At 33.6% G+C, this 18,066-nt stretch overlaps 1 protein-coding gene across 4 annotated transcripts in view; it reads right to left on the minus strand.

The window, feature by feature from the left end:
• Positions 1 to 18,066, minus strand: part of PRDM6 (PR/SET domain 6) — a 157,877-nt gene that overhangs the window by 19,457 nt on the left and 120,354 nt on the right. For all 4 annotated transcript variants that reach the window (XM_074281504.1, XM_074281501.1, XM_074281502.1 and 1 more), the window contains exon 6: positions 10,610 to 10,952. In XM_074281504.1, coding sequence (XP_074137605.1) covers positions 10,610 to 10,952 — 343 coding nt within the window. The remainder of the gene's footprint in view (positions 1 to 10,609; positions 10,953 to 18,066) is intronic.

Below are 18,066 nucleotides of genomic sequence, written 5' to 3' on the forward strand. Positions count from 1 at the left end.
CATATGTTAACCCATCTGATCCTCAAAACAATCCTGTGAGGAGGGTACTATTATCAACTCTATTTTAAAATAAGAAAAATTGGGCAGAGACATTAAGTGACTCGCTTAGTGTCACACTTCTAGTAAAATGTCCGAGGCAGGCTTCAATTGGGGTCTACTAACTCCATATTATGAGCTTTATCCATTGTGCCTCTGGCAGAGAACATTTCTCTTTGGCTTGAAAATATAAATCAATTTCTGTTTGCATAAAAAGATTAAATGTTCAATTTTATTTTAAAATTTCTCTGCCCTGGCTATTCAAAAGCCAGTGAGTTATATGAAGTCTAGAGTTTTCCCCTTTTCTAAAGTGTCATATAATTCCATACCAGGATTCTAATTCAAAATTCATAGTTCAAAATTAGAACTATGTCTGGAGAAATATCTATGGTACTACATAGAGTCTTAATTTGTGACCCAGTTTTCACTGTCTGCACTTATACAGCCAAGGGCTAAGGCAGACTTAATTGTTCCTCTTAATAAATGTATGTGCTCAAATGGCTGGAAACCAAAATGAAAGGCAGCAGACAATGGTGACCAAGCATGTACAACAATTCAATTAAGTGCAAAATAAAGTGTACCCTCTCATTTGTCAAGTGAACTGCTTAATTGCGGCTACTTGCATCACTGATCACAAATACTATTATTTTACAGTGCTTCAGAACACTGAGCTCTGATCGTAGAATTTTTTAGCCTGATTAATAGCCTAGGATTAGTCAATAGCTCAATTCAATGCAATTTTAATTACTTCCATTTGGAAATCTATCTAACTGCGGTTCTCCACCAAATTTCAAAGGAATATATATGTAAAAGTTGTTAGTGGGAAGTTTATCAACCTTGACAAATTGTGCATGCCTTTTTTTCATGACCATAATATGTCCCTTTGAGCTCTTATAATTATATCAAGTTGAAAATGTTTGTATCTTTAACCTGTGCTTTGTGGTCATCATTAACATAAAAATCTTGAGTTGAAAAATAAGTTTCTTTAAAATCATCTGTTTAAAATGCTGTTAATGATTATGAAAAATTTAAACCTGAATGTATTTATATATGCTATGTCCACTGACGATTGATTTTTTTCTAATACTGAAAGGGACCATTAACAATATTAGCCTCTGGTTATCTATTTTTAATAGCTACTATGATAAACAGTAAACCATTAAATATAAAACCAATTTATCTTTTTTTTTCCCAAGGATGCTGTCAAAAGTTTGGTTGATTTATTTCCAAAGTCAATCTAATCTTTTCATGTAAATATTCAAAAGAAAGCAATTGAAGATCTAAGGTTATCCTGGCTGTCAGGTAAAAACAGGTGCTAAAACAACTTAGCCTATGACAGCACTGAGAAGTTGATATTTAAATCAGTAGAAATTAGCATCTAGTGTGAAGAACCCTGAGGTTCTAGTGCTCCTGGACTAATAACTAGCAACTAATTCCTCAAGATGTTGTTTCCACATGGATGAATGAATAAATGAATGAATCAACATTTATTAAGCTTAAACTGTGCTAAGGTCTGGGAATAGAAAAACATGCAAGCAAGAAAGCTACCGCCCTCAAGGAGTTTACATTTTAATAAAACAGCATACATAGGGAAGTGATAGCTTGGCATCTCATTTTCCATGGCACACTAGATGAAGTATTTATGGGCTTTACTAATTCTAGTATCTCATTTCATATAACTAAATGTTATCTATTTTATGTAAATAGTATTATATTTTTTCAATTACATGTAAAGATAGTTTTCAACATTCATTTTTTTATGATTTTGAGTTCCAAATTTTTCTCTCTTTTCCCTTCCCCCAACCTCCTTGCCAAGATGGCAATTAATATGATATGTTATAAATGTGCAATCATGTTAAACATATTTCCACAGAAGAAACAGAACAAAAGGAAAAAGTGCATGCACATACACACATGCGCACACACACGCCACACACATGCTTTGATTTGCATTTTGATGGATGCATTCTGATGCATTCAGCACCCATCAGTTTTTGCTCTGAATGTGGATGCATTTTCCATCATTAGTCTTTTGATATTGTCTTGGATCACTATATTGCTGAGAAAAGCTATCATAGTTGATCATCATACAACATTGTTGTTATTGTGTACGATATTCTCCTGGTTCTACCCACTTTACTGAGCATCAATTCATGTAAATCTTTCCAGATTTTTCTGAATTTTTTCTGTTCATCATTTCTTAAAATATAGTAATATTCCATTATGTTCATATATCTATATACCACAACTTGTTCAGTCATTCCCCAATTGATGGTATAAATTTTGTACATGTAGGTCTTTTCCCTTTTGCATGATCTCTTTAGAATACAGCCCTAGTAGAAATATTGTTAGATCACACTTTTATTACCCTTTGGGCATAATTCCAAATTGTTCTCCACAATGGTTAGATTATTTCATAATTCTATCAAACAATGCCTTAGTATCCCAATTTGAGGATCTACCTTTAAAAACTATCATTTATTATTTTCATGCCATTTGCAAATACAATAATAGCATTTCATCATTCTGAAAGTAAATATAACTGATATTCTTGAAAAGAATATACACACAACAGCCTTCAACAGAAGCATTTCATTTGAATGCTTAAATCTATTTTTATTTGCTACTGCAAATAAAATTAATTTCTTTTTTTTTCTTTCTCTTATTTTGTCTGTATGCTTATTATGGAATAAACATAGTAATTTTACATGAAGGCCCGATTTCCTGCCTGAACAACAGATGCTTCAATAAATGAAAAATTGTGCAAAATTCTTTTTCTGTTTCATATTAAGAATCTTTTTCACCTCTTAATGTTTACTTTGTTATGGGAGAAATACTTCTTCTCTGTTCATGTGGTAGGTAACTGCTACCAGATATATATATATATATATATATATATATATATATATATATATATATATACATATATATATATATATATATATATATATATATATATATATATACATATATATATATATATATATATATATATATATATATATACTACAACAGAAATTATGGAGGTAAAAATTTAGCTTTTATTATTATGCTCAAGCAGAGGTTTAGACTTCAGAAAATAACAACCAATTATGAGGATTCTGATGACTTCTTATAGAATAAATTATGTCACAGTGACCATTTACATATACAATTTGTATATTCCTCTTAGGCCATAAAAGTTAAAGAAAAGACAAGTTCAAAATCTTATGTTTTCTTCAATGTCATAAAAGTTCAACAAACTTAGCTAAACAGAGTCATAATCTCATCCATTCTCTAAGGAAGTAAATTTCATCAAGCAAGGTCTACAGGTAAACTAAATCAAGTTATAGATTAAACTATGTTAAGAGACTACAAATAGGCTGATTGAGAAGGAAGATTTACATATCACCAAGGAGTCAGAGATTCTTCCTTTGACTTCTTATCTAAGGAATGTTACAGATTCTAAGCAAAAAAAAAAGTAGAAAAAAATTCCACAACACAGGTTTTGATCAGATGAAGTTAATATTAATGAAAAGATGAATGAAGAATAAAAAGAAATAAAAATTCCCATACCAATTTTAATTTCTATTTTCTACACATTTTACTTCCTTTTCACAGATTCTGTGTCTATTGCTCAAAAGTTCAGAAAGAGCACTTTTTCAGTTCATGACCACATATTCTATGTCTTCCTTAGAATTTAATAGTTTTCCTTCTTATGTAAAGACATTACTAAGGAATAAACAAGGTCCAAATTAGACTATTAACCCTGGATTAGTCCTGGTACATGTTTAGAGCAGAACAAGGATAACAACACAACTTTTTTCCTCTCCTGGCATTATCTGAAACTGGCTGTTCTTTGAAAAAAGACCATTCTGTAAAAATGTGCAACTCATTTGCTTTAAGTCTGTAATTGGTTTGGTATACACATACAAAAAGGATGGAACATTTAACAACATTCAGTTTGGTTTGGTTTGAAATTTTTAATCCTCCTTTGATATGTATTTCATGGCATGAAATCCTCCAGGATAAAAGATGTTCCGTCAGGGCTACATTCGCTCCTTACTCCACGAAAGCTAGTTCCAGTGCAGATCTCCCAGTAACTTCAAAGGGAGCTCCACCCTTGGGTCACTGCTGACTGTGTACAATGAGAAAGGAACATAGCCCTATCTAAGGAAAAAAATATTTCAGGAAAACTACAGAAAGGGTGAGCCAAAGGGCTTGAAGAAAAGCGCATTCTAGGAAAAAGATATCTTTGCTTCCTAAAAAAAGACACCCAGAAAAAAATACACAGTATAACATATGAAGATGGCAATATTCTATCCACTCCATTTCCCTCTCCTATACCCCAACCAAAAAAAAAAAAAAATTATGGTGATGGACAAATTTCCAGATTCTCCCTCTAAAGGATTTTTTTCCCTTTTCTCTGCATATTTTATTTACTGGCTTACATGTTATAAAACAAAGACAAGACAGCACAAATGTAAACATCCAAAGATATTCTAGAGGAATTTCCTCCTTTATGGCTGCATACCACACACAACCAACCAACAGTCATGGGGGTAGGGAGAAGGGGAAAAGAAACCAAATTCAAAAGAGCGTTAGTGATTTTAAGTATCTGGAAAGAAGGAAGAGAAGAGAAAAGGCAATTGTCTAAAAATGATTAGCTGGCATTAAAGGCTTTTGGTTGCTTCTTTGTAGGGATTTCCAAATGTAATTTGAGAGATTTCTGCAGCAGAAAAACAAAAGAAAAAAGGGATCTCTGACTCTTGGTTCAAACAAAATTTAATCAAGATAACTTCAACTGGGCAATGGGAAAGATCCAAAACATAGGGAAAATCTACAACTCAAATATGGATGGACTTCAATTCCTGCTTCCTTCTTTGTCTGATATTGTTTGAAAAGAAAAAAAAAAATAGACTAGAATAAGGAAGACAGACAGGCTTTTGAAAAATTACTTAGTTTCAGCAAATAAATAACATGAACATGAACCCGGGGTACTCTTAAATAATTCTGTGGTTGAAACTTGAAGAAGGAGTTCCAATTAAGAAGAGACTGCAATAGTTCACATTAGGGGGATAAGGACTTAAACTGAGACGATAGCTGTGTAAGTTGACAAAAGGGAAGAGATGGAGGTGTGGATATAGAAATGGCAAGACTTGGATATGTGAAGGAGGGAAGAAAAGGGAGGGAGCATTTGTTAAGCACTTACTGTATACCAGATCCTGTATTTAGTGCTTCACACATTTTCTCTCTTGATCTTTTTAAGAGTCCTGGGAAGTAGAGGCTATTAATACTCCCATTTTATAGATGAGAAACTAAAATAGAGGTTAAATGATTTACCTAGAGTGACACAGCTTGGATTTGAATTCATGCCCTCTACTCTCTACTCAATGTGCCACCTAGTTACCTCTGGGAAAGTCGGTAATTGAAGATGAGAGCTAGTCATTTATTTACTGGAAGGATGATGGGGATATTAACAGTAATAGAGAAGTTTAGAAGAAGGAAAGGTTTAGGGAAAAGAATAATGTAAAGTCTGTGCTATGGGTTTTAACTTGTTCACACCTGTCCAGCTTGTGTGAGGGTTTGCCTCAGAGTCTAGCTCATTATCAGTACCCAGAGTAAAGAGCCTGCCAGCTGAAGTTTGCCCACTGTACTCAGGAGGGCAGGGGATGGATAGGCTGGGCCAAGGAATTTTCCTAGCTTCATGTATGCAGTTGTTTCGTGGGTGCCCAATAGGTAACTTAATTGCTAAGAAGAGAGGACTAGTTCAAAAGTGAGAAAAGAAGGAATGTTGAGAGAAATGGAAGGAGAAAGAAATAAACATTTATATAGTGCTACTCCATTACAGAATGTGCTAAAAGTCCTTTTTAAACAAATATCTCATTTGATCTTCAAAACAACTCTGGGGTAGGTGCTATTATTATCAAATATTATATATTTAAAGAAACTGAGATGGAGAGAGATTACTTGACTTACCCAATTACTAAGTATCTCACACTAGATTTGAATTGAGACTAGGTCCAGGACTCTAGTCATTGTGCCACAGTTGCTGAGAACTTGTGTAGCAAGTACAGGGAAGTCAAGGAGGCAGAAAGAGAAAAGAAAATGGAGAATGTTGGAGAAAAGTCCCATTATGAGCTATAGTGGGAAGGATGAGATGTGATCTTTCTTACCCCCTTCTGATAGAATGATCATAAAGAAGCCTCCTTGGGCTTATACTGCTCTGGCCCCTCAGGGAGCTGCCATCCTCAGAGGATGCTATGAGACTATATGGATATCACATCACAGGCTCTGCATTTGCAAGTTTTTAAACAGATAAACAAGGTAAAAGACTCCTAATTCTTTACTGCTGGAGAAAGAGCAGTTGGGGCAAATCAACCAAGTTGAATTCTCTTTTGGAGGTCTCCAGACAGTTTTGTACTTATATTCCATGAGAAATTAATAACAATTTCCTTTAAGAATCACAAGAAGGTAGTTCTTAAGAGTAAGAAGACCTGAATTAAAGCCTTAGCTCTGCCCCATAATAGAATTCACCTTTTTGGAACTCAGTTTCCTCCCGTATATATTAAGGGAATTGGACTGACTTTCTGGGATTCTGATCTGATATATCTCCTTACCATCTGTATTGATGACAGCCAAGATTTTGGCATTAGAGCAGCTAGGTGACATAGTAGATAGAGTGCCAGGCCTGGATAAGGAAGACTCATCTTCAAAATCTGTCCTCAGATACTTAATAGTTGTGTGAACCTGATCAAGTCACTTAACTCCATTTACTTTTCAAAAAACGACCACCACCACAACGAAAAATAACTTGATCTAAATTTCTGATGACAAGGAAAACCCATCAAATGAGACAATCTATATAAAGTACATTGTATACCTTAAAACTATGCAATTTTTTTGATTTTGTTGTTATTCAGACATGTCTGACTCTTCATTAGCCCATGGACCATAGCATGACAGGCCCTTCTATTTTCCACCATCCCTCGAAGTATGTCCAATTTCATATTCATTGTTTGTGTGATGCTATCTATCCCTCTCATCCCCTGCCACCAATTTTTCCTTTTGCTTTCAATCTTTCCCAACATCAGAGTCTTTCCCAATGAATCCATCTTCTCATTATGTGGACAAAGCTTCAGTATGAAATAATACACTAAGTATTATATTCAGTATTAAGCTTCAGTTTTAATGTTTAGCCTTCACAGGAATAATCTGAATTAATTTCTTTAAGTATTGACTGATTTGATCTCCTTGCTGTCCAAAACACACTCAGAAGTCTTCTTCGGCATCAAAAGCATTGATTCTGTAGAACTCAACTTTCCTTATAATACAACTTACAGCAGCCATAGATTGTTACTGGAAAAACCATATCTTTGATTATACAAGCCTTTGTTGGCAAGGTGATTTCTGTTCTTTGGTATTCTGTCCAGATTTGCCATAGCTTTCCTTCCAAGGAGCAAGCAGCTTTTAATTTCATGGTTACAGTCACCATCTGCAGTGATCTTTGAGCCCAAGACTTATAAAATCTAATAACTGCTTCCATTTCTTCTCCCTCTGTTTGCCAAGAAGTGAAAGGACCAGTTGCCAAGATATTATTTTTTTGATGTTACACTTCGAACTAGCTTTTACACTTTCCTCTTTCAAGAGGCTTCTTAATTCTTCACTTTCTGACATCATGTAAATTTTAACTGTTATTATCTTTTTAAGATACCCTTAATTTCCATGTGACCGCCAATGACTAAAGTTGATTTGCTACTATGATTCGGAACTCTTCCCATTATAGTAGTATATGGTGGGTTATTTTTTTAAGTCAATAATCATTTTAAGTTAATTCAAAGATCAGGGGCAGATAGGTGATGAAGAAGATAGAGCACCAGCCCTGAAGTCAGGAGAACCTAAGTTCAAATCTGGTCTCAGACACTTAATACTTCCTAGATGTGTGACCCTGCGCAAGTCACTTACCTCAATTGCCCCAGCAAAAAAAGAAAGTTAATTTTGGATCAAGCCTTCTTAATCTTTTGTATCAAGGTCCCTTTTAGTCCCCAGAGAAATTTGTGGACACCTCCGAATATTTTTTAGTTCATGTTTGAAGGAAATGCTGAATTTCAATTAATAATAAGTAAATACATATACATATATATATATATATACATATATATATGTCTTATTCATCTTCATGGACCCACTGAAATCTATTCCTTAAAGTGTCTACAAATTCCAAGTTTTAGAGTCCCTGATATATTGAATACTTATTACTAGGTCCCCATAATGTAGTGAAAAAAAAAGTGTTGAACCTGAACAATATGAGTGATTATTTTAGTCATTCAGCCCAATTCAAAGTGCTTGTCTGAATTATACAAATTCCCCATTTTGCTTAGCTTTGAATGCCTGGTCACTCTATATAAGAAACAAACAAATCATGGGTCTAGAAAAGTTCTAGGATGTCAGTTCAACCTAGACTCTGGCCTGTAAGTCTAAATTAAATTTGATAGAATGAAAATTGGTCTCTCTCTTTCCTATGATACTTAGAAAATATGTATTTTTAGTTGGTCGGTTTTTCTGAAAGTTTTTAGGTAACCATTACTAATTATACAACTATTATTTTACAACACACATATCATAGGAATATAAACCTTAATGCAAATCTGACTTCACTAAGTAAATTATGTAACCAGAATCTGGAAAAAGTCTATTTCAATGTCTTTTGATTTATTATGGTCATTTTCATCTCTTTATAATGCAGAAAGCATAGAAATGTGTTATGCTCCAAGTTAAAATGGTTCTGTTTCAGAAACCAGATTCTTCCAGCTATAATTTCATTTAATTCACCTTACTTTTAGTTAAGCAGTTAGGAATGAGTGTCTACAGTGACCCTTAGCCTATTCCATCTGAAGTCACTTGATCTCTTAATTAAGTTCGCAATGGGAATGTTGCTTGAAAGTATCTTTCAGCTGGGAAAGCTCCCCAAATACAAAATAATACCAGGAGGCTGCAGCTACACCTGCAGTCATTTCACTGGAAGCAGATGCAAGTGCTTTTAAAAACTTTTGCTTAGTGAATCTTACTACATCCTTATTGGATTCAAAGAAAACAGTTTCAAGATGTTCATACCATTTCAACAGCCAACATACATGGTAAAAAGGTGTGCAGGAAATAGAAAAAGTTTCTATCAGGAGATACTCCCTCTAATAAAAGTGACAGATGGAGAAAGGTTTTTAAAGTCACTTCTATTTTAACATTCCCAAAGAAAGAAAAATTTATTCTAACATTTATTTCTTTTTAGCAATGTTTGTTGCTAAAATGGGTACCAATGAAAACATGTATGTGCTAAAATTAATGACTATTTTATAAAATGTTTACCAGTAGGAATATAGTGAGAGAGTAATAGTTAATTCTATTTTCCTTCCTACACCTCATAAGCTAACTGTACAGAAATCCATAGAGTTGGAAAAACTAATTTCACCTATCAGAAGAAAACTTATCTTTATGACTATGAGGAGAACCTTCTTGAGATTTGTGAACTAGCAAGGGGAAATTAGGCAGATTATTATATCATACAAAATTAAATCATTTATGCCTTATATTTTTTTGTAAATTTGTCTCAAAATTAGAAAAGAAATCAGAGCTCTTGCCTCTTTAGACTTTCATGCTTGCCATAGGGAAATATTTTTCCACTTTTGTATCCTGTTACACACACAGTGATTTTTCCAGATACTTAGTATTTTTAGTCAAATCTTCATCACAAATAAAGAAGAGATAAAACACAGAAATCCTTTCCTATTGAATTAATTTGATTTTTGTCTTTTGTGATGCCAGCTATCAAGATTGTCAAATAAACCAGTTTTGATTCATAAATAATGGCTCCATTATATCTACTGTGCCACTGGTCAGAGTACCTGAAATTTTAATTCACTTGTTCAGCTAAATTTCATCCTCAGTTCATGGCCATAAAATTCCTTATTGACAAACTTTCAAGCCAACTTTGACTCTGAGGTATCTAGTCAACATTTTTCTTCTGTGTGGATATTAGTTTATTGAATAAGTGGCATCTGTTTTCCTCCACATCACTGAGAGAGGAGGTATTTCCTTTTGACAGCTTTGCACGATTTATGGGTTTGCATGCTCTGAAGAAAAATAGTACTAAGCAAAAAATTCCAATTCATTACCTCTCAGTACTTAATTAAGCTCATACACATTGCACACTATAGGTGAACTCTGAAATGACTGTGACAGCAGCACAGCAGAGAGTTATATTATCTTTGTAAGACAGAGAAGATTTTAACTATCTTGACCTCATTTTTCCATTTATGATATTCATAAATTTTCCTTCTTTTTTCACCCTCTTACAACTAGTTGTATAAAACTAAAAGACAGGCCAAATTCCCATCCATTTCCCCCTAATCTGGACTCAACTCCCAAATTATTTTTATAAACCACAAAATCAAGGAGTAGCTATCACTGTCTGACTTAAAGTTCCCTTCGATTATGAGATGCTGTGGACTTTCTGCTTACAGGTGGTTTGTTTTGAGGAAGTGGAACTAACCTAGCTAAGTTTACACTTACAAATGGTAGGCAGATGCCTAAATTTTACCTGTCAGGGTTCTGGGTGCATACGTGCATCTGTAAAAGGATCCGCTGAGTGAATGTCTTAAAGCATTGCCCACATTTCCAAAGGTGCCAGTCACTAAACTCAGAGTTGAGTTGGCTGGTTGAAGTTGGGCTTGCAAGAACTCGCTGGTTTTTTACATTGATTTGATTAAATCCTGACTCGATGGGCCCAGCCTTGTCCAGGAGAGAGAAATTCCGGCTACATGGAGTCTGTGGGAAAACTACAGAGCGCTGTGGCGTGGCAGGAGAGAGCTTGCTGCTTTTGTTAAAGGACTGCAGGGTGTCTTGTCTGCACATGGCTTCCATTACAGTTGAAGGGACATTCACTGGCAGAACAACAGCAAGAAAGAAAGTGGGAAAAACAGATCAGTTTTACAGGCAACCATAACATGGTTCAAGAAAAAACATTGTTATCATGAAGTAACAGCTCAATCAGCTAATATTTATGGAGTACCCAATTCTATAAGGATCTGGAAAAAAGTATATGACAAGGTCCTTGCCCTCAACAACTTCACAATCTAACTAAAAAGACGAGACACATGAACAATAGGGTTTTGATGACCATTGCTTTATAATAAATTTTTAGGTCTAGCACAGCTAGTCCACCTTCATTTGCTTTTTTTTTCCCCATTAATTCCTTTGAAATTCTTGACCTTTTGTTCTTCCAGATGAATTTTGTTATCATTTTTTTCTAGATCTGTAAAATAATTTCTTGGGAGTTTGATTGGTACAGCACTAAATAAGTAAATTAATTTAGGTAGTATTGTCAATTTTATTATATTTGTTTGAATTATCCTAGACCACTTGATATTTTTCCAGTTGTTTAGATATGACTTTATTCGTGTGGAAAGTGTTTTGTAGTTTTGCTCATATAGCTCCTGACTTTCCCTTGGCAGATAAATTCCCAAATATTTTGTGCTGTCGACAGTTATTTTAAATGGAATTTCTCTTTGTATCTCTTGCTGCTGGATTTTGTTGGTAATATATATAAAAATGTTGATGATTTATGTGGATTTATTTTGTATCCTGCAACTTTGCTGAAATTGTGGATTGTTTCTAGGTTTTTAGTTGATTCTCTAGGGTTCTCTAAGTATCATCATATCATCTGCAAAGAGTGATAATTTAGTTTCCTCATTACCTCCTCTAATTCCTTTAATCTATTTTTCTTCTTTTATTGCCAAAGCTAGCATTTCTAATAAAATATTGAATAATAAGTGTTTCACCCTTGATCTTATTGGAAATGGTTCTAATTTATCTCCATTACATATGATGCTTGCTAATGGTTTTAAATAGATGCTACTGGTCATTTTAAGGAAAAATTCATTTATTCCTGTATTCTCTAGTGTTTTTCATAGGAATGAGTATTAGACTTTGTCAAATACTTTTTCTGCATATATTGAGATAATAATGTTTTTTTAAGTTTGGTTATTGATATAATCAATTATGCTAATAGTTTTCCTAATATTCAACCAGCCTTGAATTCCTGCTATAAATCCAAAGAGATTACAGAAAATCATCCCCAGGATAATACAACATTTGGTCATGGTATATTATTCTGTGGATGACTTTCTGTAATCTCTTTGCTAATATTTTGTTTAAGATTTTTGCATTACTATTCATTAGGGAAATTGGTATGTATGTATATATATGTAAATGAGTAGAATCTTTTTGTACACTAGGAAGTCACAAAAATAATCATACCCTTTGGCTCAGTTATTAGGAATGTACAAGTTTATAACAACTTCATTTTTATTATAAAGAACTAGAAGCTACCTATATATAGGTATAGATCTATTCCTATATATCTAGTAGTTAATAAATAGCTAAATAAACTACATTATGTCAATGAAATAGGTTACTATGAAGTCACCCCAAAATAATTATAAAGAATATAAAGGAATTTGTAGAGAGTTGTATGAAATAGTGGCAATAGAGAATAAAATCAAAAGAAAAATACATAAAGATGGTAGTTATAAAAAAAAGTCAATGTGGGATAATTAAAAGAGTGTTGATCATGAATTCATGAGACTCAGAATTTTTATTTGAGAAGATACAAGCTATTAGTATAAAAGGAAAGCTATATACACAGATACAAACATTAATTAGGTACAGAAGGTACACAAGTACAATCACTAGTAATTTGATATGTTCATATTGTCAGGTAGAATTAGTTTTTTTTAAGTATAATTGACTTTAAATACATGTTAAATTGATTTTATTGCTACTCAATATTAGGAATATAATAAATTAATTTTTAAAAAAGCAATCTTGTCTAGCAAATTCACCCCAATCAGGGCCCTCTCTTTTATCTCCAATCTCTCCTTATCTACTGACACCTTTTCTTCTGCCTAAAAACATGCCCATGTCTCTCACATCTTTAAAAACAAAACAAACCAAAAAAACCACTTTCACTTAATCTGACCATCCCTGCTAGTTATCAGTTTCTATCTTTTCTCTCCTTACTAGCTAAATTCCTTGAGAAACTAATTTTATACATGGAGCTTTCATTTCTCTCACCCACCTAAGACCTGCTGAATGGTGGAAGAGCAATGAAAGATACTTGACAACCTTCTAGTGCCAGCTCCACCATTAATTAACTATGGGATCTTGAGCAAGGCTTTTTAGTTCTCTGCTCTCAGTTTATCTCCTTGTAAAAAGAGTAGATTAGACTAGATAAGCTCTAAAGTGCCTTTCAGTTCTAATATCCTAGAATCGTTCTAGATAGACTCATCCTGGTGCTCTGAAAACTTATGAGATTACAGACTCTGGGCTATCAGTTATAATCCAAGAAAGGGATACAAAACAAGAATCTTCAAATCTTTTGAATTCATGGATCCTCTATATTAAAGAAAAACAACAGCAGCAACAATAAGAAAAACACTTTGAAAAGCCGTGTTAATGTATTCAGATTTGAAATAGTCATATATATATGCATATATATATGCATATATATGCATATATGTATAGTTAGATAAATTTAAAATATTATATTAGTTTGTAAACATCAATCTATGGTAAAAGGGTCAAATATAATAGTAAAAACAACAAAATATATTACTGTAGTTGTAGAGACAATGTAAGTGACAAAGTGCATGCTTAGGTTCCCCAATATGTGCTTAAATATTAGTTGTGTGACCTTGGGCAATTTATTAAACTGAATATGCCTCAACAAATCCCTTACAATTTATCTAAGATTGTGTTAGAGTAATACCATAGGAGACCTGAAGGTCATCCTAAAATTCCTCTCACTTCTTTTTACCTTATTCTTATCTCAATTATTTTAAAAACAAATGTAAGGCATTTCCTGCATAAGAAAATTAGCACTTTTATTGTTCACTTTAAGGAGAAATCCTTGAGTATACTTGACAATGAGATGAAAATGAAAGCATAACTTGGAGACAGATTAAGAAATAGGAATTGGATTCAGGAATTGTATCCTCATTCAAACCTCTTAAACATACACATATATACATGTATAAGAATGCAATATACACAAACACACACACACATAAACAAAAAGACCTATAATTATATTACATTAATGATATAATCCCATGGAATCTTAAGGCCTGAAGAAGAAAGCTTAATCTGTGGTTCATGACCCCATATGGGGTTGCATAAATACATGTGACAAATGCAAAATTATAATTTATTGTCAGTAATTGTTTGATTTGCATACCTATTTTATATACCTATACTCCAGAGTTACAAATGAAAAAAGTTTAAGAAGTCTTACCCTGCTATAGAAGACAGTTCAAAAACAATGAACCACAATTGTAAAAATGTACCTATAGCATATACAACTATAACACATAACATTTCTAATTCAAAAATGTCTGGAAAGACCCACTTATTACATTATCAGGAAAACTATTCAAAACAAAACAGGAAACATTGTTCTAAACCACCTCAAGGAAACTACAACATTGCTGAAGTTAGATCAGAAATAGGATAGGAATTAGACTGAGGATGACAATAAAGATGATGATGATAACATTTTTATACCACTTAAGGTTTGCAAAGCACTTTAGATAGGTTACCTCATTTATCTTCACAACAATCTATGAAATAAGGCTATTATTACTCTCCATTTTACAGAAGAGGAACCTAAAGTTGACAGAGGTTGAGAAATTTAAGAGACCTTGGGGTCACATAGCTTGCAGGTATCTGAGACAAGAATCAGTTCAGGTTTTCCTAGCTCCAAGTTTAATAACCTATCTACTATATCACTAAACTATCCCTGGGCTAGAATTCTACTTTCTCTCTCAAATACTGGTCAACACCTACTTAAAATAGTTTAAAGTATATACCTAGAATACTGAGGATTTAAGTAATTTACCCAGATTTCTACAGCTAGTATATCAGCTCTCTATCACATTCCACTTTCTACATTCCCACTAGTTGTCAAAGAATGATAATTGAAGTGATTAACAGGATTTCTTTGTATCTCAGGATATCTGAAAATACAGAAGCTAAGAGGAATTACTGACATGATGTCAGATGAAGAACATTGGAACTAAGGGACATCCTTTAAAGATTAAAAGTGGTGATAATTAAAATTTATGATCAATAAAGAAGAATAACTTGCCAATTCATTCCAAGATTGAAGTTCAGTCTTAAAATATGAATTGGTTCAAGAATTACAGTAATATAGAGTAGAGCTAAAAGACCACCTAAAAGTTTAGGCAAAAGATTGATTTTCAATAGGTTACTAAGTGAAACTAAGTCTTTATAGAGGGAACTTCCAGAGTGGAAATTTCTTTAACAATTCAGGTCAGCATCTTGACTTTAACTTATCATCTTAAAGAATTGAGTAGGTAAAATAAGAAGTTGGGCAGCAGTACAGTACAGTGGACAGAGCACTTTTAGATCCAAAATCACACCTGAGTTCAAAAGAATCTGAACTCATTTACTAGCTATGTATACCCCATTTGCCTCAATTTCCTCATATTTAAAATGAACTGGAAAAGAGAATGGCAAACCGTTTTGTTATTTTTGCCAAATGTAGTTACAAAGAATCAGACATGATAAAAACAATTGAACAATAAAATTGGAAGCTAACTTGCCCATGGTTACATACATTTGTCATAATTAGGACCTCTAAGAATTATATCATGTTGTCTCTATCTATGGAATATATTCTTAATCTTTTGAGATAAATATAATGTGTGAAGGGGCAGAAGAGTAGTGTTCTGGTACATATGCAAATATCATCAACTTTATGAAGGAATTCAATCTGACCTGTGGAGAGAATGAACTGCAAAGATTCTGAAATTCGGGAGTACAGATAAGGTGTTACAGCCAGTCCAACAGATGGTTTTAAAAGGTTCAGTCATTCCCTACCATCCTTTCACATCACAGTCAGAAAACTGTACAGATGAAGCCATCAGTTTCACCCAATAAAATATTCTTATACTATGTAGTAGGAGGTTGGGGGTAGAAAACTATACAAAGTGTTCTAGACTTGATAATTTCCTTACAATTTTACTTTACTATGGTTTAATAAGTTACATGGCCACAAACAATCAGTTGCCTGAATCTTATGAATTAAGTAAGTTGACTAAGAATTGGAGCTGTGTCATTTTTAAAAGTAGGGCTCTGTAGCTATAGTTTGCCATAATTTTTAATTTTTGGAGTAGTTTTTCCATTTTATTTTCATTTTCATTTCGTTTTTCATTTAGAGTGTTTTTAAACCTAAGACTAGCACCTGATATACCATGAGAAGTCAGGAAGGTAGGAGATTATTTCTTTTAGAAGGTCTACAATTAACAGAAAGTGGCTCTCTAGTATATACACCATTTAGAACTATTATTTATATAAAACAAACACAAAAATTGTTTCCAGAAGCAAAATGTCTATATGATAGGTATGTTGAGCTTACCCTGACCAAGCAAAATCTTTGAGGAGGCTCCAACAGGGTACACTGGATACCCAGTGAAATTATTTACCTGGTGTTTTGAGCATATTGCCACCTGGTGGCACTTTTATTGGTTAAATTAATTATATGACAGCCTGCTTTTCTACAGGTTTGCAGAGAGCAGAACATCAGTAAGTATATATAGCTAATGGTAGCACAGCATCTCCATTGTCACCTAAAATACCTTTCAAGTTCCCAGCTAGGCTCCTCCACTGTCATATAGGACTTATGTTTTGTTCTCATAGAAAGTAATGGATATATATATTTTAACTCAAATCAAAAGCATTTGTGGAATGGTAAATGAGCATTGTGTTAGGGGCTAGAAAGATATAAGAATGGGGGCAGCTAGGTGGCGCAGTGGATAGAGCACCAGCCCTGAAATCAGGAGGACCCGAGTTCAAATCTGTCTCAGACACTTAACACTTCCTAGCTGTGTGACCCTGGACAAGTCACTTAACCCCAGCCTCAAAAAAAAAAAAAAAAAAAAGATATAAGAATGAACAAAATATTGCCCTTATTTACCATCAAATAGGATAAACACAGCATATACATATAAACATAATCCAGAGTGGAGAATATGATAAATGTATAAGAGAGACTGAGTTATACTTATCCCCTCTATTTGGGTTCTTACAATTGGATGGAGACCATTATGGAGATATTTATGCTTTATTCTATTGTCTTGGGACACCTTCCTCCCCCCTCAGAAAGATAGGGGAATATGATAAAACCAGGATTTGCCCTATTGTCCTAATAGCAAGGTCACCCTGAAGTTTCACATTACTCTGTGTCAGCTTAATGCTATAAGACAGCAGAAGTAGCAGTAATACTTGTTTAACATTTATTCCCAGGTGTTTTTTTTTTAATTTCCTCTGAAATGAATATGAGTACATATTAGGCTTTATACTCTGCAGGAACTAGTTCCCTACTGAAAGCTTTGGGAGAACTCATTCCTGCTTGCAGATACATCTGTTCACATGTGTATTCTGATTGCTTCTTTTGAAAGGCCCACAGTTGACAGAAAGTGGCTCTCTCTTTGGAGCTCTATATGCTCCATTTAGAACTATTATTTATATAAAACAGACAAACACACAAAAATTGTTTCCAGAAACAAAATGTCTGTATGAAATGGTGGTTTCTCTTTGAGTCACAGTGTCCAGTATGTGTGACTGATGATCTTGTTGCTACTGAGAAAGGCATGCCATTATGGTGGCACAAAGTCATTCTATATGTCCAGTGTGAAATGTGAGTTTAAAAGGTTAAAGAAGGTTTAAAAGCCCCATGGGAAGAAAATGACATGTTTTTGGTGGCCTCTAAGGTCTGTGTTTTTAATGGAAAGTGCTTAAAAACAATATATTCACTAAGTAAAATCACTCCTTTCTGTCATTTCATTAACCAGACATGATTTAACCAAATACATTCAGTACTCTGTGATGACTATAATAGAAAGGTTCAATATTCATTCAATAAGCATTTCCAAAATGCCTGCTGTGGGCATCCATAGCACTCTAATGAGGCTCTGG

This window comes from Sminthopsis crassicaudata, chromosome 1, assembly GCF_048593235.1.
Source record: "Sminthopsis crassicaudata isolate SCR6 chromosome 1, ASM4859323v1, whole genome shotgun sequence".
NCBI lineage: Eukaryota > Metazoa > Chordata > Mammalia > Dasyuromorphia > Dasyuridae > Sminthopsis > Sminthopsis crassicaudata.